We start from the raw sequence: 16,515 nt of genomic DNA, 5'->3' as shown, positions 1-16,515 counted from the left end.
CCATTGCCTAGCACACAGTAGGACTCATCTGTCTTCCCATTCCCATTGCCTAGCACACAGTAGGTACTAAATGCATGCTCATTCATTCTTGTGACTCGAGAGCCCAAGGTCAGTGACTGACTGCCTTACACCGATATTTGGTGGAAATAAGCTCCCTTCAAAACTGGTCCTCCTCCCAAGGACAGTTAGCAGACCCAGGGGTGCCCTAGGCTAAGAGGCAGAAGTAGAGAAAAGTCTTTCCTACACCAAACTGGAAAATCCAAAGGGGCCAGAACTAGGCTAAGTCACTTAGTGTGCAGTGTGGGCAGGAGGATGGCCTGCTGAATCACAGGGGCAGACAGTCAAGAAAGGGGCACCGTGTGCAGCCTCTGAGGGCAAGGCGCACATGCTCTTCTCTATGCCATGGGCAGTAAGAAAGCCCTGGCGCCAGGCTGTTCCTGCCTAGATGGAAAACCATTCCTGATTTGGAATAAAATGCTCAGGATATGGTGCCCCACCAGTGCCGCGGGCATCTCCCTGCCAGCGCGTCATGCTCTGACTGCCCAACGAGGCAGGCTCTCAGACCATCTCTACCCATGAGGGCTGCAGCAGCTGGGCATCCCATGAGGAGGACGGCCGGGGCCTCCCCCCACACTGTTCATTGCCAGCCCCTCAAAGCACACACAGTTATCGGACCCCGGCCCGGCCTCTCCCCTGTGCCTCAAAGCAGCCCCTCTTCGTGACCGTTTCTGGGAAGTCTTTGACTCTCGGCTCTTCCGGGGCCCGAGATCCTCTGGGCTGTTTCAAGGGCATCTGAGGCAGCCTGGCCCAGCCGCCGCCGCCTGTTATGTAAGAGCTTCAAACCCCCAGTAACTGAAGGAATCCGGGGGATCAGAACCCGATATTGGCTTTCAGACTATCAGGAAAGCAGCCCGGGAGGCCCTTCTCACCTTCACCGCACCTGAAAGGGGACCGGCCCGGGCCAGGGACACACAAAGGCGAGGGGGCAGAGGAGCCCGGGCCCCAGACACAGAGTCCTTACCTGAGCCAGCCGGAAGAGTCCCCATTGAAAGGGGTGTGAATGCCCCTAGTGTTCTGGCCAGAATGGCCGGCCTGTGCCGGCAGGGAGGAGGCCAGGCCACAGAACGGCCCCTTCCCTTCCTTCCACCTCAGAGACAAAGGACGCTTCTTTCCCCCTTGTTTCTTGACCTTGCGCTTGCCACCTTGTCTGGGGTGCCCTACAGCAAGTGCAGCAGCCCCTCGGGGCCCCAATGTCTCCCCTGCCTCTGCAGCATCTCCCAGCTCAGCCCCCTTTCCCTGGCTCAGGTCCGCCTCGCCTATCCCAGGAGCCTCTCGGTACTCTGCTGGCCCAAACCTAGCCTCCATACAGCTGCCCACGGAATATTCTCAAAGCACGGGTCTAATCGAGTCCCTCCCCTGCTCAAGAACTTCCAGAGCCTCCCTACTGCCTGCAGGACCTAATGCCTCTTCCTCTCCCGTCTAAAGCCCTCAGTCTGGCTCCAAGGTACCCCTCCTGCTTTCTGAAGTGTCCAAGAGCTCTGCCCGAGCCCAAGATCCCTCCTATGGACCAGTCCCCTCTGGTGTCCAAGAGATGGATTCCTGGTCACATGGGGCCCATGGGAGGCCCTTTTTGCCTGCCTTCCCACCTCTGGGATGCTCCAAGGGCCTGAGGATGGCACGGGAAGGGAAGGATGAGGGACGAGAAACACAACTCCTTTCTGGGTTCTCTCCTGAAGAAAATGAGAGAACGTCACCGAGGGGTCCAAGGGGCTCGGTCCGTGTCCGACTCTCCCTGATGGTGGCCAGCTCCCCTCGGCCAGGCCTGCCATCACCTTTATCACCCTATCATTGCACACACACGTCCACACACGTGGAAGCCGACATGTCTCCCCAATCCCAGACAGTCTCATGGGGCTCTAGCAACTGCTGGAAGCCGAGAAGCCAGGACCCTGGGGAACCTGGATACCCCCCTCCGCTACATCTGGTCCCCGTCTCCAGCAGAGCCACTACTGAGATGGGGAAGCTGTCACAAGGCAGCCGGCCCCCTTCTCCCACACTGCCTCAGGGGCCCACACCCCTTCCCCTGGTTACAGTATTAAGTGAATACAGATCATTGCAGTTTTCAGTCAATAAATAATCAATGAATAAGCCCTATTATGTGCCAGATGCTGTGCTTAAGAGCTAGGGATCCAAAAAGAGGCCAAAGTCATTCTCTGTCCTAAAGGGCTGTCCGCATCATAACCACATGTGGCTGGCTGAGATACATCCGACGCCATTTTTACAGATGAGGAAACTGAGTCAAGAGAGCAAACTGAGTGGCCCGAGATTATACAAGTTAGTACGAGAGTCAAGACTCCAATCCAGGCCTTTGTAATTCAAGTCTAGGGCCCAGCAGCCAGGTCTGCCTATGTGCCCACCCTCTATCCCGGGGACATGCAGGAATTGCTGGAATAGCCCAAACATGTGCTATACCAGCATCTGTGAAACACCCCCCTGAACCTACGAAGAACCAGAGGCAGGAGGGGCATAAAGGCAGCTGGTGGCCCAGGGGCTGGAGCACCAGTTCGGGTTCGGATGCTACCTCTGTGACCCCGGGCAAGCGAGGCGTTTGCCCTAAGCCTCAGTTTCCCCCTCTGCAAGGGGCTGGACTGATCACTGTACCAGGGGAAGGCAGGCAGCTCCTGCAGAAGCCACTGTCAAATGAAGGTTGGGCTGGGTACCAGCAATGCCGAGTCATTGCCCCTGCTCTCTGGACCGGATCAGGTCTTAGTCATCGGCCTATGGATCACCCAGGGGTGCCAGCAATGCGGGGAACTCCAGCCGAGCTGCCTCCTGAGACCCCAGAGAAGGGGGGTCTTGGCTGGGGTGAGGATTGGGGAGGAGGGGGGCCTACAGGGAAAGTCAAAGCCATGGTCCGGGCTCAGGCAGACCCAGAGACAGGGAGAGAAAGACAGCCTGAGACAGGGAAGAGAAGGACAGAGAGAAACACGTAGGATGGGCAGACACTCCTGGACAAAGCCAGACACAGACAGACAGACACAGAAGCAGAGACAGACAGAGACAGAGAAAGGCAGAGGCAGAGAGAGGCAGAGGCAGAGAGAGACAGAGAGACAGAGACAGAGGCAGAGAGACAGAAGCAGAGACAGAGACAGAGAGAGAGAGGCAGAGATAGAGATAGAGAGAGACAGAGACAGAGACAGAGAGACAGAGACAGAGAGAGAGAGAGACAGAGACAGAGAGAGGCAAAGACAGAGAGGCAGAGACAGAGGCAGAGGTAGAGAGATAGAAGCAGAGACAGAGACAGAGAGAGGCAGAGACAGAGAGACAGAGACAGAGGCAGAGGTAGAGAGATAGAAGCAGAGACAGAGACAGAGAGAGGCAGAGACAGACAGAGACAGCAGAGACAGAGGGAGTGAAACAGGCAGAGGGACACAGGGGGTACCCACGGGCCAGTCCTGGCCACCCCACAGGTGTGTGAGCACACACACAAACACACTCTCATACTTCCTCACACACACCCCTCCCTCAGCCCCCACTCTTACCCAGCTCTCCCCGGAGGCTGACCAGCTCCTGCGATAGCGCCTCGTGGTGTTTCAGAGCTTCCTCCCTCTGCGGAAGAGACACATCGGGTTACCAGAGCGCCCGCACGAGGGTCCCTTTCAATCAGACCCACATTCATTATCAGGAGGAAAACGAGAGTCCGCAGGGAGCGGGGACTGAGGAGCCAAGATCTGAATCACTCAGACTCTGCTTCAGACTGTTACAAAAACAGGGGCGTCCCTGCCGTGGGTGAGGGAGCGAGGTCGGCACCCACCTCCCCCCAGCCCTGTCTCTGTTTCCTTATGGATCCCTGGCCGGCAGCACAGCCAAGACCCGGGTGGGGCGGGGATGGCTTGGGGGAGGGGAGAAGTGGGGGAGGGGGCCGTGCTCCCCCCTGCCTCCCCAAGGCTGGCCCCTCCCAACAGGCAGTCCAGCCGTCTCTGGGCTACTTTCAGGCTGGGGCTGAGCCCCTTTGCCACTGGCTGGGTAGCCCCCTCCCCCCTTACCGAGAAATCCCAGTCCTCTCCCCACACCCTACCCCAAAGGGCACAGGAGGCGACTCTGCCCAAGGTAAATATTTGATGTCCCGCTCCCCGGGCAGGCCCCGAGCAGACAGAAGTGAGCACTCCAAGTATGCTCAGATCCACCAAAGTTTTACGCCAAGCCCCTCCCGGCCGCCGGCACCGGGAGCCTTCAGAGACACGAGGGGGAAGCGGGCTGGAGGGGTCCCGCAAGCAAGCCCAGCTTCTGGATGCTCCCCGACTCTCCTCCGCGAATCCATTGGCTTACCGAGAGTGGACCCCTCCCCCAGGACCTGCCCGGCCAGAGCCGGGAGAAGGGGGCTCAGCAAAGCCCCGGAGCAAGAAGCTGTCAGCCCGCAATCACAAAGGCTTCTCGTGACCCTTTCCCTCTGGTCTCCCTCAAGAACAACATCCACGTGGACACGTGGGCACGCACCCAGACACCCGCCCCTCTCGGGAGCCGAGCCGCACTCCCTCCCGTCTGCGGAGCAGATCCCCCCTCACAGGGAGGCACCCGAGGGCAGAGCCCACCTGGCCAGGCAGAGGTCCCCGGCTTCCTGCAGAGCTGCCCGGGCTCCTGGCAGGTGCAGCTGCCTCCCCGCGGCCCGGGCGCCCAGCAGAAGCGGGGCCCCTTCCCAGGGACCGGCCACACGCCCCAGACTCGCCCCCCGGCCCTCGGGAGCCAGAGCCCCCCCATTACCCTGGTCGCCGCGCACGGAGAGGAGAGGCACGGCCGGCTGCCCGAGCAGCCCATTTCCCGGGCGAGGGCACAGGTGGCGGGCCGCGCCCTTGGCCCGTGACAGCACAGTAGGCAGGCAGGTAGGCAGGCGGGCAGGGTGGGAGGGAGAAGCCAGTGCTGAGACTTCAGTTACCTTACGGGCTGACTGCCTCCTCCAGCTCCCTGGCGCTCAGGCTCCTCTCCCAACACGGGCAGGACACTGCAGCTCTGGCCCTCCCTCCCTCCCTCCCTTCTTCCCTCCCTTCCTCCATCCCTCCCTCCCGCAGCAGTCGGGGAGTGCTCCCTTAAAGCCACAGCCTGTAGGCCAGCCAGGCCTCCCGTCACTGATGAAAAACGAGCCCCAGACACGAGCTCATCGATTGCCACTTCCTCAAATATCAGCTGGCAGTGGGGGAAGAGTGAGGGACTTTGTCCCCATGGATAGCATCGTGGGATGATGGGGGGAGGCGAGCGAGGGGCTTTAATTGAGGCCATTCACACTCATTAACATAAAAGGGAACCTCATTTCTGGAATTCTGAAGAGAGCAGCAAAGGAGGCTGGGAAGGAGCCGGGATCATGCAGCAGCACGTCCCTGAGGAGTCCCCTGGCCACTGGCCGAGTAGGCTTGCCATAGCCCTCAGGAGGACGCCTCAGGGCCCTGGGGATGCAAGCAGCAGCCGGGGTGAGCAATGTCGCTCCGGCTAACGGGGAGGGGGCTCGGTGGTCCTCGCCAGCAGTCCTGTTACAGAGGGGTCTCTGGGAGAGGGAGCTGGATAGACCCTGCCAGGGGGAAGCACCCTCGTGCCCGCTTGAGTCAGCAAACATTTATTAAGCACCTTACGTGTGCTAGGTACTGGAGTTCAGGTCCCATCACCTCTCTCCCAGACTTTTACAACAACCTTCTAACTAGTCTTCCTGTTCCATCTCCCACATAACGAACAAGCACAGGGATAATCTTGTCACCGCCCTACTCAACAACCTGCCATGGCTCCCAACTGCTTTTGCCCTGGCATTCAAGGCTTTCCACCACCTGGCGCCAACCCACATTTCCTGCTTCATTACACATTCTCTATTCCATCCACTCTGCTCCGGCTAAATAAGATTGTGAGTCATTTTGGAATCTTGTCCTGCCTTTCCTGGACTCTAAGCACTCACCCAGGCCAGGCCTCATGTCTGAAATACATGCCCTCTAATCTCTTCCTGCTGAGATCCCGACGTCCTTCAAGGCCCAGTTCAGATGCCACCTCCTCCAGAAAGTCATCCCTGATCTCAGCCACTTTCCCTTCCACTCTCTACCTCTTAAAACTAACTTAAAACTTAAAACAAGCTTCCCTTTGTCCTCATCACGTCAATCATTTGTCATGTTTACTGATATGTGTGTCCCAGCATATTCTCTCTGCAAAGGCCTCATGCTGTGGGGGCTTCTGGTTCAGAGCCTTGCCCAGAGAAGAGGTTTATTATGTGACAGAAAGGGGAGACAAAGGGGAGCCCAGCATCCATCCATCCGCCAGGAAGGGCACTCTGAAAGTGGGTGTGGCCTTTTTGCCACTGGAGGTTCTGGGTACGAAAACACCCAAGCTGTTTTGAGAACTCAACCTGACCCGTCTAAAGCAAATCAAGTGCCTCCCTTTTGTGTAAAGCAGCCCAGAGGGCCAAAGGCTGGAGAGGAGGCCATCCTTGCAGAGTCTGGCACTTTGGGAGCCCCAGCCACGGCCCACGGGCATGTGGCAACATCTGGCCAAACTCTAGCGTTGTTTCCCCCAACACACACACACACACAGTCCCAGAGAAGGCTCCCCTAGATGCCTGTGAGCAACACTGCCCCCTCCCCCAATGACATGCGTGGAACCTCCTGACAACTCCCAGCACCTGGTTGTAGCTCCTGGGAACCAATCATCTAGTGACCTCCAGACAAATTCATGGGAAATAAATGGGAGCCTGAAATGAGCACCTGGGCTTCAGGAGGGCAGAAGTTCCCAGGAGGTGGGATCTAGAGTTAGAAGGAATCCTAAAGGCCACCTTGTCCCACCCTATCACTGTACAGAGGAGGGGACTGAAGCTCAGGATGGGAAAAGGACTTGTGTAAGATTACTCAGGTAAGGGCAGCTGGGTGGTGCAATGGATAGAGCACCAGTCCTGAAGTCAGGAGGATCCGAGTTCAAATCTGACCTCAGATGCTTCACACTTCCTGGCTGTGTGACCCTGGGCAAGTCACTTAACTCCAATTACCTCAGCAAAAAATAAAAAATAAAATAAAATTACTCAGGTAATATGATGCAAAAGGGGGACTTCTAACCCCTAACCACTGCACAACACTACCGTTAGATGCAACAAAGGACATATGAAAACATCATGTTCCATCAACTTCTGGTTCAACATGGCAAGGAGGGCTTTGTGAGGAAGAAACAGTTTGGCATCCATGCAAGTGGGCATTGTGTCTCAAGAGTACCGTGTCTTATTTCTTGACCGCCCCCTCTCCATTTGAGTAGGCTTCCTACATTTTCCCACCTCTCAAACTCACACTGTCTACACCTGCACCCATACTCGGGCCCTCACCAACTCAGGTTGTCCATTTCCCCTGCTTTTGAATTCCAAATCCTATAATTTTGCCACTAGAACATGAGACTTTTGCAGAGAAAATACGCTATGATAGACAATGAGTATGACAAATGATTGATGTGATGACAAAGGGAAGGTCTGGACAAGAGGATTTTGTTGTGTATTTAAGAGAGAGGAAAGTTGATGGGAAGGCAGCTGAGATCAGAGATGACTTTCTGGAGAACACATTTTCAACTAGAAATCCCCCACCAGTCTCCACACACTAATGCTCCTAAAAGACTAGGGACCTATTCAAGCTATGGACAACCAGACAGGGAGATGGGGAGGGGTGTCATGAAAACGTGACTCCAAGAAGAGATGGCTAGCCCACATGCTACTCTCTCTGCCCCTACAAGGTTAAAAGAACTAACAGAAGATATGTAGGGGAGACGTTCCACGAGGGCTTTATGAAAAGACCCACATAAAAGAGGCCCAGTAGAAGGGTTTTGCTCTGTACTGCCCAATGATGGTGCACCCAAAGTCCAAACAGGTTACTTGGTAAACAGCACTTCCCCCTTGGATAGCTCCCACTGCTCATGAATTAAGTTTCCATTTCTCTACCCAGCCTCCTGTTCCTCCTTCCTCAATATAGCACCTCATCCCCTCCACTCCTCAAAGGTTCTGCTATGTCTTGGAGGCCCAGTTCAAGTCTCACCCCTCAATAAAGACCTTCTTAAGTGCTGGGCATCCTCTGTGCCCCCAAATGTCAGCCCCAATTGTGTATTTGGTACATATGGCTGCTTTAGGATGCCCTGCATATCCTGTCCCTCCAACCCCAAATCCAGATGACACTGACCCCTGAGCTAACTTCCACAACATCTCATTCAGCACCTCACAGATATGACCCCCATATATTCCTCTGGTAGCATAATAGTCTTGGCACTTCCACTGTGCAGAGGACCCAGAGGTGCTGAGAAAAGTGACCTACCTAAGGTCAAAGGAAGAGTGAAGCCCAATCTCCAGCCTGACAGCTGCCAAGTCACATGTCGAGTCTCTTTCCAAGGGGCTATGGCTATACTCTACCAGGGGTCTATGGCTGCACTCTATCAGGCAGCTCTTAATAATGGTAGGGAAATCCACAGCCCAGACCTCCTGCTCTGCCCCTAGGGTGGTCTTGCTCCCCTCAGCATTCCAACCTCACAAATCCAGGACCTTTGGGGAACTTGAGCTTTCTAGTCTTGTGTGTAGAGAATCACTCTTTCACCCTGAGCTCAGTCAGCCTTGACCCAACACTTCAGCGCGCCCAGTCTCTTGTACTTCCTATACACTCTCACTAATAAGAAGGGATCTGAATAGGTCCAGATCACCTTACCCTCCTAACCACCCACGAGGCAGATCCTCTCTAGAGAAAGAACCAAGGGCTAACCTCCCATCAGCACTGACTATTCAGGCTCAGACAGAGGGAAGCTTTACTGCCTACAATACTATTTACAGAGTACCTCATGCACCTGTGGAATCTGGGCCTAAGGTCCAAAGGACCCATACAGAGTAGAACGAATCTTTTTTTTTTTTTTAATATATAAATTTTATTTTATTTAATAATAACTTCGCATTGACAGAATCCATGCCAGGATAATTTCTACACGACATTATCCCTTGCAATCACTTATGTTTCGTTTTTTCCCTCCCTCCCTCCTCCCCCCCCCCCAGGATGGCAAGCAGTCCTATATATGTTAAATATGTTGCAGTATATCCTAGATACAATACATATTTGCAGAACCGAACAGTTCTCTTGTTGCACAGGGAGAATTGGATTCAGAAGGTAAAAATAACTCGGGAAGAAAATCAAAAATGCAAATAGTTCACATTCATTTTCCAGTATTCCTTCTTTGGGTGTAGCTGTTTCTGTCCATCATTTCTCCAATGAAACTCAGTTAAGTCTCTTTGTCAGAGAAGTCCACTTCCATCAGAATACATCCTCATACAATATCGTTGTCAAAGTGTATAATGATCTCCTGGTTCTGCTCATCTCACTTAGCATCAGTCCATGTAGGTCTCTCCAAGCCTCTCTGTATTCATCCTGCTGGTCATTCCTTACAGAGCAATAATATTCCATAACATTCATATACCACAATTTACCCAGCCATTCTCCAATTGATGGGCATCCATTCATTTTCCAGTTTCTAGCCACTACAAACAGGGCTGCTACAAACATTTTGGCACATACAGGTCCCCAGAGTAGAACGAATCTTAAGCATTTATCTCCCTCAGCACTTTTTTTTAAGCTTACACCATTCCCAACCTGAGCTACTTTGGGAAATAAAGTTTGAAAATAGCATGTATGATCTCATACATTCACATACATATATCCAGGTGTGTATATACGTACACATAAATGTAGATATGCATAAGTACATACATATCTACTTATCTCCCTTTCTATCTGTCCATTCATCTATGTTCCTCAAATCTTGGATGTTGGAATCCTTACAAAGTGTTAACTCATTAGAGTTGATAGAGACAATAATTATCTAATTTAGCATGGTTCAGTATGATTGATCTGATCTTGCAAGGAGATGTTATGGGCCAGAACTTGAAACAAGGTACTAAGTGGAACTGATAGAAACAATGCTTGTGTTCACACCTTCAGAGAGCTCATATAAGCAAGAAGGCTCTTGGGACAGAGAGCACTCTGGGACAGACACAGAGGCACTCTGGGACAGAAACATTGTACACATAAATGTAGGTATGCATGATATGCATCAGTATGTACATATCTACCTACCCTTCTTTCTATCCATCCATCATCCATCCATCCATCTATCTATCTTCCTCAGATCCTATATAAGCACTTAAGGTAACATCTGCATCCATTGGGCAGAAAACAGTTTTTCCTCTACCTCACAGAAAATATATGAAAGGCTCATAATAGCCCATAAACAATCAATGATATTTCCCCATTTCTTAAGCAAGTCCCATCTTCCCCCAGGTTCCTCCAGTTGCACAATGTGACCTTATGATTTGAGTTCCCCTAAGAAAGAACTTGTTTAGCAAGGCAACCTGGACATTCCAGTGGATACCACTTTTAACCTAGAAGCCCATATAGCTGATGTTAATTCCCTGAGGACTTGACTTCCCAGAAGGCAGACAACCCCTTTTTCACTGGACTTGTACAATCCAAATATTCCCTGGTTAAATAGGGACAAAGTCCGGGTCTTTTGGCCCCTTATTTCAAGGCTTAAACTCCCTCACTGTTCTGCCAGCTTCAGCCACATGGTTAATAGAATCTAGCTACAGCTGCCCAGGAATTCCTCTTCTCTCTCCAGGAGGCTGGATTTCAGCACTGCCCAGCCAAGGCTTTTTTCCCTCCCTCTTTCCAGGAAGCTGGGGCTTAAGTACCACCAATTCTCAGACCAGGGGCTTTACTCCTCAAGGATGAGAACTCTCGGGCTACCCATTCATGCCACGGCCTTCCCAGGAGCCCTCAGCCCATCCCCAGAGCCCAGTCTACCTTAGCTCTGTTGCTATGTCCTCTGACCCACCATGTCTCCAGGAAGAAGCTAAGTGGACGATAGACGCCCTTCTTTACAAGCTAGCACAAAAGCATAGCCCCTCCCACCAGCTCTGACAATCGCCTCATCCCATCACCAAGTCTCATTGTCCTCTGAAGGAAGAGACCCTCCAACGTTCCAAACAAAAGCCCCTCTCTGTGTACTTGAATTGAATTCTGGCCCTCCCTTCAGCCACTTGCACCAGCAGAGCCCCTTAAAGCCCTGAGTGGACACAGAAGGATCCTTGCCTAGAAAGGCCAGCCAGGCTGCTTGGCGAAGGTCTCACCTCGAGTCTTTCTAGGCAAGACTTTAACATGAACATTTTGTTATTCTGATCTTTTCCCCTTATATAGAAAAACTAGAAGCAAGGATTGCAGGAATCCTTTGCAAAGGGCTTGGAGTGCGACTGTTACTTTTGTTCTCAAACTATGAAACAAATTATTCCACACTCATTTCTAAGCTGTCTTGCTTATCAGCGTCTCTCTCTGGACTTCCTTCCATTCTCTTCTGGGCATTTCGAAACATTCTACTGACTCCCCTTTCTTTTCCTCTTTGCCCAAAGGTTTGGAGGCAAAGCCTGGTGGCCTCTGGCTTACGTAGCTGCACCCACACAAGAGGCTCAGAAGGTGGCCCTGCTTCAACTCTGCATGCATTGTGCCTCTGAGGACCCTGCCCTGGCAGAGACCTTATGAAACGCTCCTACTTAGCCTCTTGCATTAAGAAGATAATGAGCTGCTCCAGGGGGCACAAAGAACCATAATTCAATTAGGAGGCCTGCACATGAGACACTCTGTCTGCAGGCAGAGCATCAATAACCCCAGTGGCTGGGAGCTGTCCCCTAGCATGAGGGATTGTGGTGACACATGATGGCAGGGGAAGGACATAAGAGTTGATGGGGCACATGGTGGGGCTCTTAGCCTTGCCTGAGCTGCTGTTAGAATCATTTGTTGATAACTTGGACTCTTTCTGTGGCCGAGGTTCCCCTCAAGAGCCATCCTGACAGATGGGCAGGGTGAGGCTCCTTCCCTTTACCCACTCAGCCTCCCCAGTCCTAGAGATTCTCTAGCCACTTTCCACTTGCAGAAACAGATCAGCCATCAGGTTGATAAAGAATCAACCATATCAGGGTAAACTTGCACACAAAGAAAACTTTGTATATTTTACCATGTTTAACATCTATTGGATTACTTGCCAAGTAGGGAGGGGATGGAAGGGAGGAGAGGAAAATTTGGAACGTGAGGTTTTGTAAGAGTAAATGTTGAAAAATTATCCATACATATGTTTTGAAAAAAAAAAGCTTTAATAAAAAAAACTTTGTTTGATTTTAATTAGGATGCCTCTGATTCTTCAACTGGCACAAAGTCTGCCAGTCCAGATGGGACAGCAAGACTCATCAAAACAACCAAAAGGCACACATAAAATCCAGCAGCCCATCGGTCCAGAAGCTGGGGATCCAATGCTCAGCTAATACCCAGATTCAAGAAGCTTGGCAACAACCTCACCCATTATGGCTAGGGGGATGTAGATATGAGATACATGTGTTCATTAAATACCTACTATGTGCCAGACACTGTTACTAAGCTCTCGGGATACAAAGAAAGATAAAAACAGCTTAATGGGGAAAACAATATGCCCACAACTGTTCATAAACAAAATACAGCATACATGGCACATAGGGAAGCCACCAAAACCTGGGCTGAGAAAGGACTCGGGCTGAGATTTGAAGAAAGCCAGTGAAGTGAGGAGGTAGAAAGAAGGAGGAAGGACATCCCCAGCATGGGGGGACAACTATGAGAGAAGTGACAGATACAGCATCTCAGATATGTCACTTAACCCAAGGCTGGCCAAGGGTGTGGTTACATTGACAGGCTTTGGGGATGGGAACAAGGATCATCCCTAGCAAATAATCACTTTTTTTCCTTTTCCTATCTGGTTTCCTTCAAGAGCCTCCAAGACTCTATTCTCCTGCATGACCCAATCATTCAATCAACAAGCATTTACTAAATGCCTGCTGAGATCCAGGCACTATGCTAGGCTATAGAGAGATAAACCAAACTATAATACTTCCTGTCCTCAAGCAGCTTACATTCTGTATACCTCTATAGACAGGTATAAGATACACACCAAGTAGGTAGCAAAAAGGTAACCTTTCACTGAGGATGTAGGAATTGATCAGCTGTTTGAGAACACAGGTCTCTGTTAAAAGAGATGTCCGTCATTGGCCCAGGTTTACAGGAGAAAGGGCCTCACAACACTGAGTTCCTGGGTTTCCCAAACAGTTTCTATAATTCCCCTGCACATCCCTTCCCCAAAGGATCACAGATTCAAGTTTGAATGCCATCACGAATTGTTGGCCCAGTTTAATTAATTAGCCCCTGACCTAATCCCAACCTGTGGGGCATCTTCAAAGTGGAAGAATCCTGGCCCAGAGGGATGGAGGAGAAGGTGGAGAAGTTAGGCAGGTTTTGAATTTCTAATCTTCCCAGGGAGCTTCTTACTCTCTGACTGTCTCATTATTTATCTTGGGTGGCAGCTCCTAGTTAGTCATGTCTTGTCCCCTTCAGAGCAAAGGGCATTCTTCATTGCTTGAGAACACAAACAAGAAAGAACAGCTATAGTTAACATTGCCCCCATCACCTTCTCGCCAGTCCCAGGCTAAGCTAGAAACCATCCTGGATGGCTGCTGGGTGTCAGGGAGGCTCAGAAAACTGAGAGATGTTCCCACCCATCCAGCCTCATCTTCCTACTACCCAGGTAGCTTACTAAGCTGCTCCTTGGGTTTGAACAACATGACAGCCAACAACTCCATTCCTTCCGATGAAATGGAAGTTCAGCAGGGCATGAAATACCCTGTAGGGCTCTGGCACCAGCATCTGACCCACTTACATCACCTGAGAGCTTTTGAGAAACTTTGCACCTGTTTCACAGGTGAACTTTCTTCCACATGTTGTCTTTCCCACTTCAAATCAAGGCTATTCTAGTAGGGGCTGCTTGGTTTTTGTATTTGTGTTCCTGGCATTTAGCGCAGTACTGGCATAGTAAGCACTTAATAAGGGCTTTTTCATTCATTTTTAATACAGCACACACACACACACACACACACACACACACACACACACACAGAGATCTTTTCTGCTACCCTTAGTTTCCTTGATCAGTCTCAATTCATTCTGTGCTTTAACTTTCTTAAAATCACTTTTATAGGACCTTTCCTTTTCATTTTCCATTACCCACCTTATAGCCATCTAAAATCTAAGTTAGTTGGAGAGTCCCTGTGGAGCCTCATTGGACTCTTTACACAAATTCCATTTTTCTTCCTTACTGGAAATATCTCCCTTTGGGTCTTCAGAATTTCATTCCTGAGCACCTCCCTTCCTTCCTGAACTTCCTTTCCATGTAGCATTTTATGGGCGTCAACCCATCTCTCAGCACTTAGCACGGTGTCTAACACAAAGAAGGTGCTTATTACATACCAGCTGACTGACTGACTTTCCTCTAAAAGACCTAGCTGGACCTGACATCAAGAAAATTCGCATTCAAACATCACTTCAGACATTTTGACCTGAATCCGAAACATCTCTTTGAGCCTCAGTTTCTTCTGTTAAATGAAAAGACTGGACTCTATGGCCTCAAAGATCCCCTCAAGTACCAAAGCTATGAGCTTTAGTCCTTCTTGTGGGCCCCAGCCAAGTTACTTAAAAATCAGCCTACTAAGACGAGGAGGTTCAGCTTTCCAAGGTCCCTCTATAATTCTCAATCAATGATCCTATAATCCCCATATTTCTCAGAAGGCTACCCATTTCATTTATTCCAAAAAAAAAAAAATAAATAAAGAAGAGGAAAAGGGTAGAAAGTATTCGACCTCATTAACCATCAAATGATACATTTTAAAAGACATCCCAAAGCTGACTTGGGTGACCATGACCTTTTCTGTTCTTCTAAGCAGAAATCCTCATCCTATGACATGCAATGTTGTCTGAAAGTCCCAGTCAAATATTGAAGAATACATAATTTTCATGTCCATGTTAGGATCACATGAGGCTATGAGAAAAATTTCCCCATAAAAAGTTCCTATATCCTATATTCAAAGTCAGGGGACACTTCTCTACCACATCAACGGCACAGGGTCACAGATAACATTACTTTCCTTTACACAGCTTAATCAGAGTTCATTGAATCATAAGACTCTCTGAGGAGCATCAACTCTCCCCTAGAACAACCCAGCACAGCCCTTCAAAAACATGGCGCCACCAATTCTACTGGGAATGAAATATACCAGAAAATACCAACAAATCAAAGATTTCAGGAATGGTAGCGATTCTCTGACACACCAAAATCTTCAACTGGCTTTTCCCAAAGAATTTGCTTCTGAGGATGGCAGTGTCTCTTTGTGAGGGGAGATACCACCATTAACAAATACTTTGTTCCCCAACATCTAGCCCAGAAAAAGACCTTTATGCACTAGGTAGACTGCTTGTGGATGAGTTATGGAGGAAGAGAGCCAAGAAGAGCATAGCATAAGTAGGGCTGGATGAGCCTGCACTGCTCAGTTCTAGGAGATCCCAGAACCTTTGAAATACCAAAATTCTTTAAATACCAACAGAAACCTTTAATCCTGGCAGGATATGGAAAGGATAAGAACAAGGTCTTTGTCCACTTTTACAAGTTTGATACCAAGAGAAAATGGAGAAGGGGGGATGGAGAAGAAGAGGAAATGACACAAATCTTGCCATTTCTGAGAACAAGGCATTCAAAGACATCATTCTGACCAGCAAGATCTGCTCATCTCCAAATCTCAGGAGAGGCTGAGAGAAGTGTGATGGTGCTCATGCAGAAATCTTTCCCTAGCACCCCCACCAGTGGCTGCCCACTGTCCTACCTCCGACAGCAGGTGCTGGATGACCACAGCCAATGCCTCCAACTTGTGGTTCCCTCCCACGAGAAGCTGCTTGAGATGCAGGATGACTTTGCCTTGGTGCTCACATTTTGCTCTATAGGAGGCCAATCCCAGGGCTTTTTCAGTAGAGAGAGGATCTGGAGAAGACTGGGACTGGTTGCAGGATGTCCGAGGATGCCTCTGTTTGCTCTTTTCAACTGAAAAAGAAAAGAGATTTTCAGGAAGTGCCTCAGAAAGATACCTTTTCACTGTCAAAGGCACTTAGAATCAGGACCCAAAAATGCCTATGTTCTAATTCCATTGCATCAAGAATCTAAAAGTCAAGACAAATTGGGGAAATAAGGGAAGGGGAAACAAAACAGCTTTGATTTCAGAAATACGATCTGATACAAGCTAAGCATTGGCCTTGTCCAGCAGGTTCGGGGTTTGTCTTGTTTAAAATGCAAAGGGCAATGGATAGAATTACTTTCACTTCAGAACAGCTTGCCCAATCACATCACCCAGTGAAACTGGGAAAAGAGAAGATCCTATCCTGGTCACTTCTCAATGCCAGGAAAGCTTCCAGCTGGGGAGAGAGACAACAAGCAAGGAATGAAGAAAGCTGTTAGGTGAGGTGGTGTGGGATGAGAAGCAGCAACCTGAGTATGCAAATACAAGTGTGAGCTCCTGTTGTGGCTCCTTCACAGAAATGGATGGTTAGAAAGCAACCCAATGGCTACCTCGCTCAAGCCTGTGCCTCCAAGGAATTC

The 16,515-nt window shown here is 50.1% G+C and overlaps 1 protein-coding gene across 7 annotated transcripts in view; it reads right to left on the bottom strand.

Annotated features, from left to right (window-relative positions):
- The window catches only part of MTUS1 (microtubule associated scaffold protein 1), a 126,135-nt gene that overhangs the window by 16,551 nt on the left and 93,069 nt on the right, over positions 1-16,515 (bottom strand). For all 7 annotated transcript variants that reach the window (XM_051966318.1, XM_051966316.1, XM_051966317.1 and 4 more), the window contains 2 exons: positions 15,749-15,963; positions 3,543-3,609 (listed from right to left, as the gene is read on the bottom strand). In XM_051966318.1, the coding sequence (XP_051822278.1) occupies positions 3,543-3,609; positions 15,749-15,963 (282 nt within the window). The remainder of the gene's footprint in view (positions 1-3,542; positions 3,610-15,748; positions 15,964-16,515) is intronic.

The sequence above is a fragment of the Antechinus flavipes genome, chromosome 6 (assembly GCF_016432865.1).
Source record: "Antechinus flavipes isolate AdamAnt ecotype Samford, QLD, Australia chromosome 6, AdamAnt_v2, whole genome shotgun sequence".
NCBI classification, from domain to species: domain Eukaryota; kingdom Metazoa; phylum Chordata; class Mammalia; order Dasyuromorphia; family Dasyuridae; genus Antechinus; species Antechinus flavipes.
This window is presented reverse-complemented; position numbering and strand designations above follow the sequence as displayed.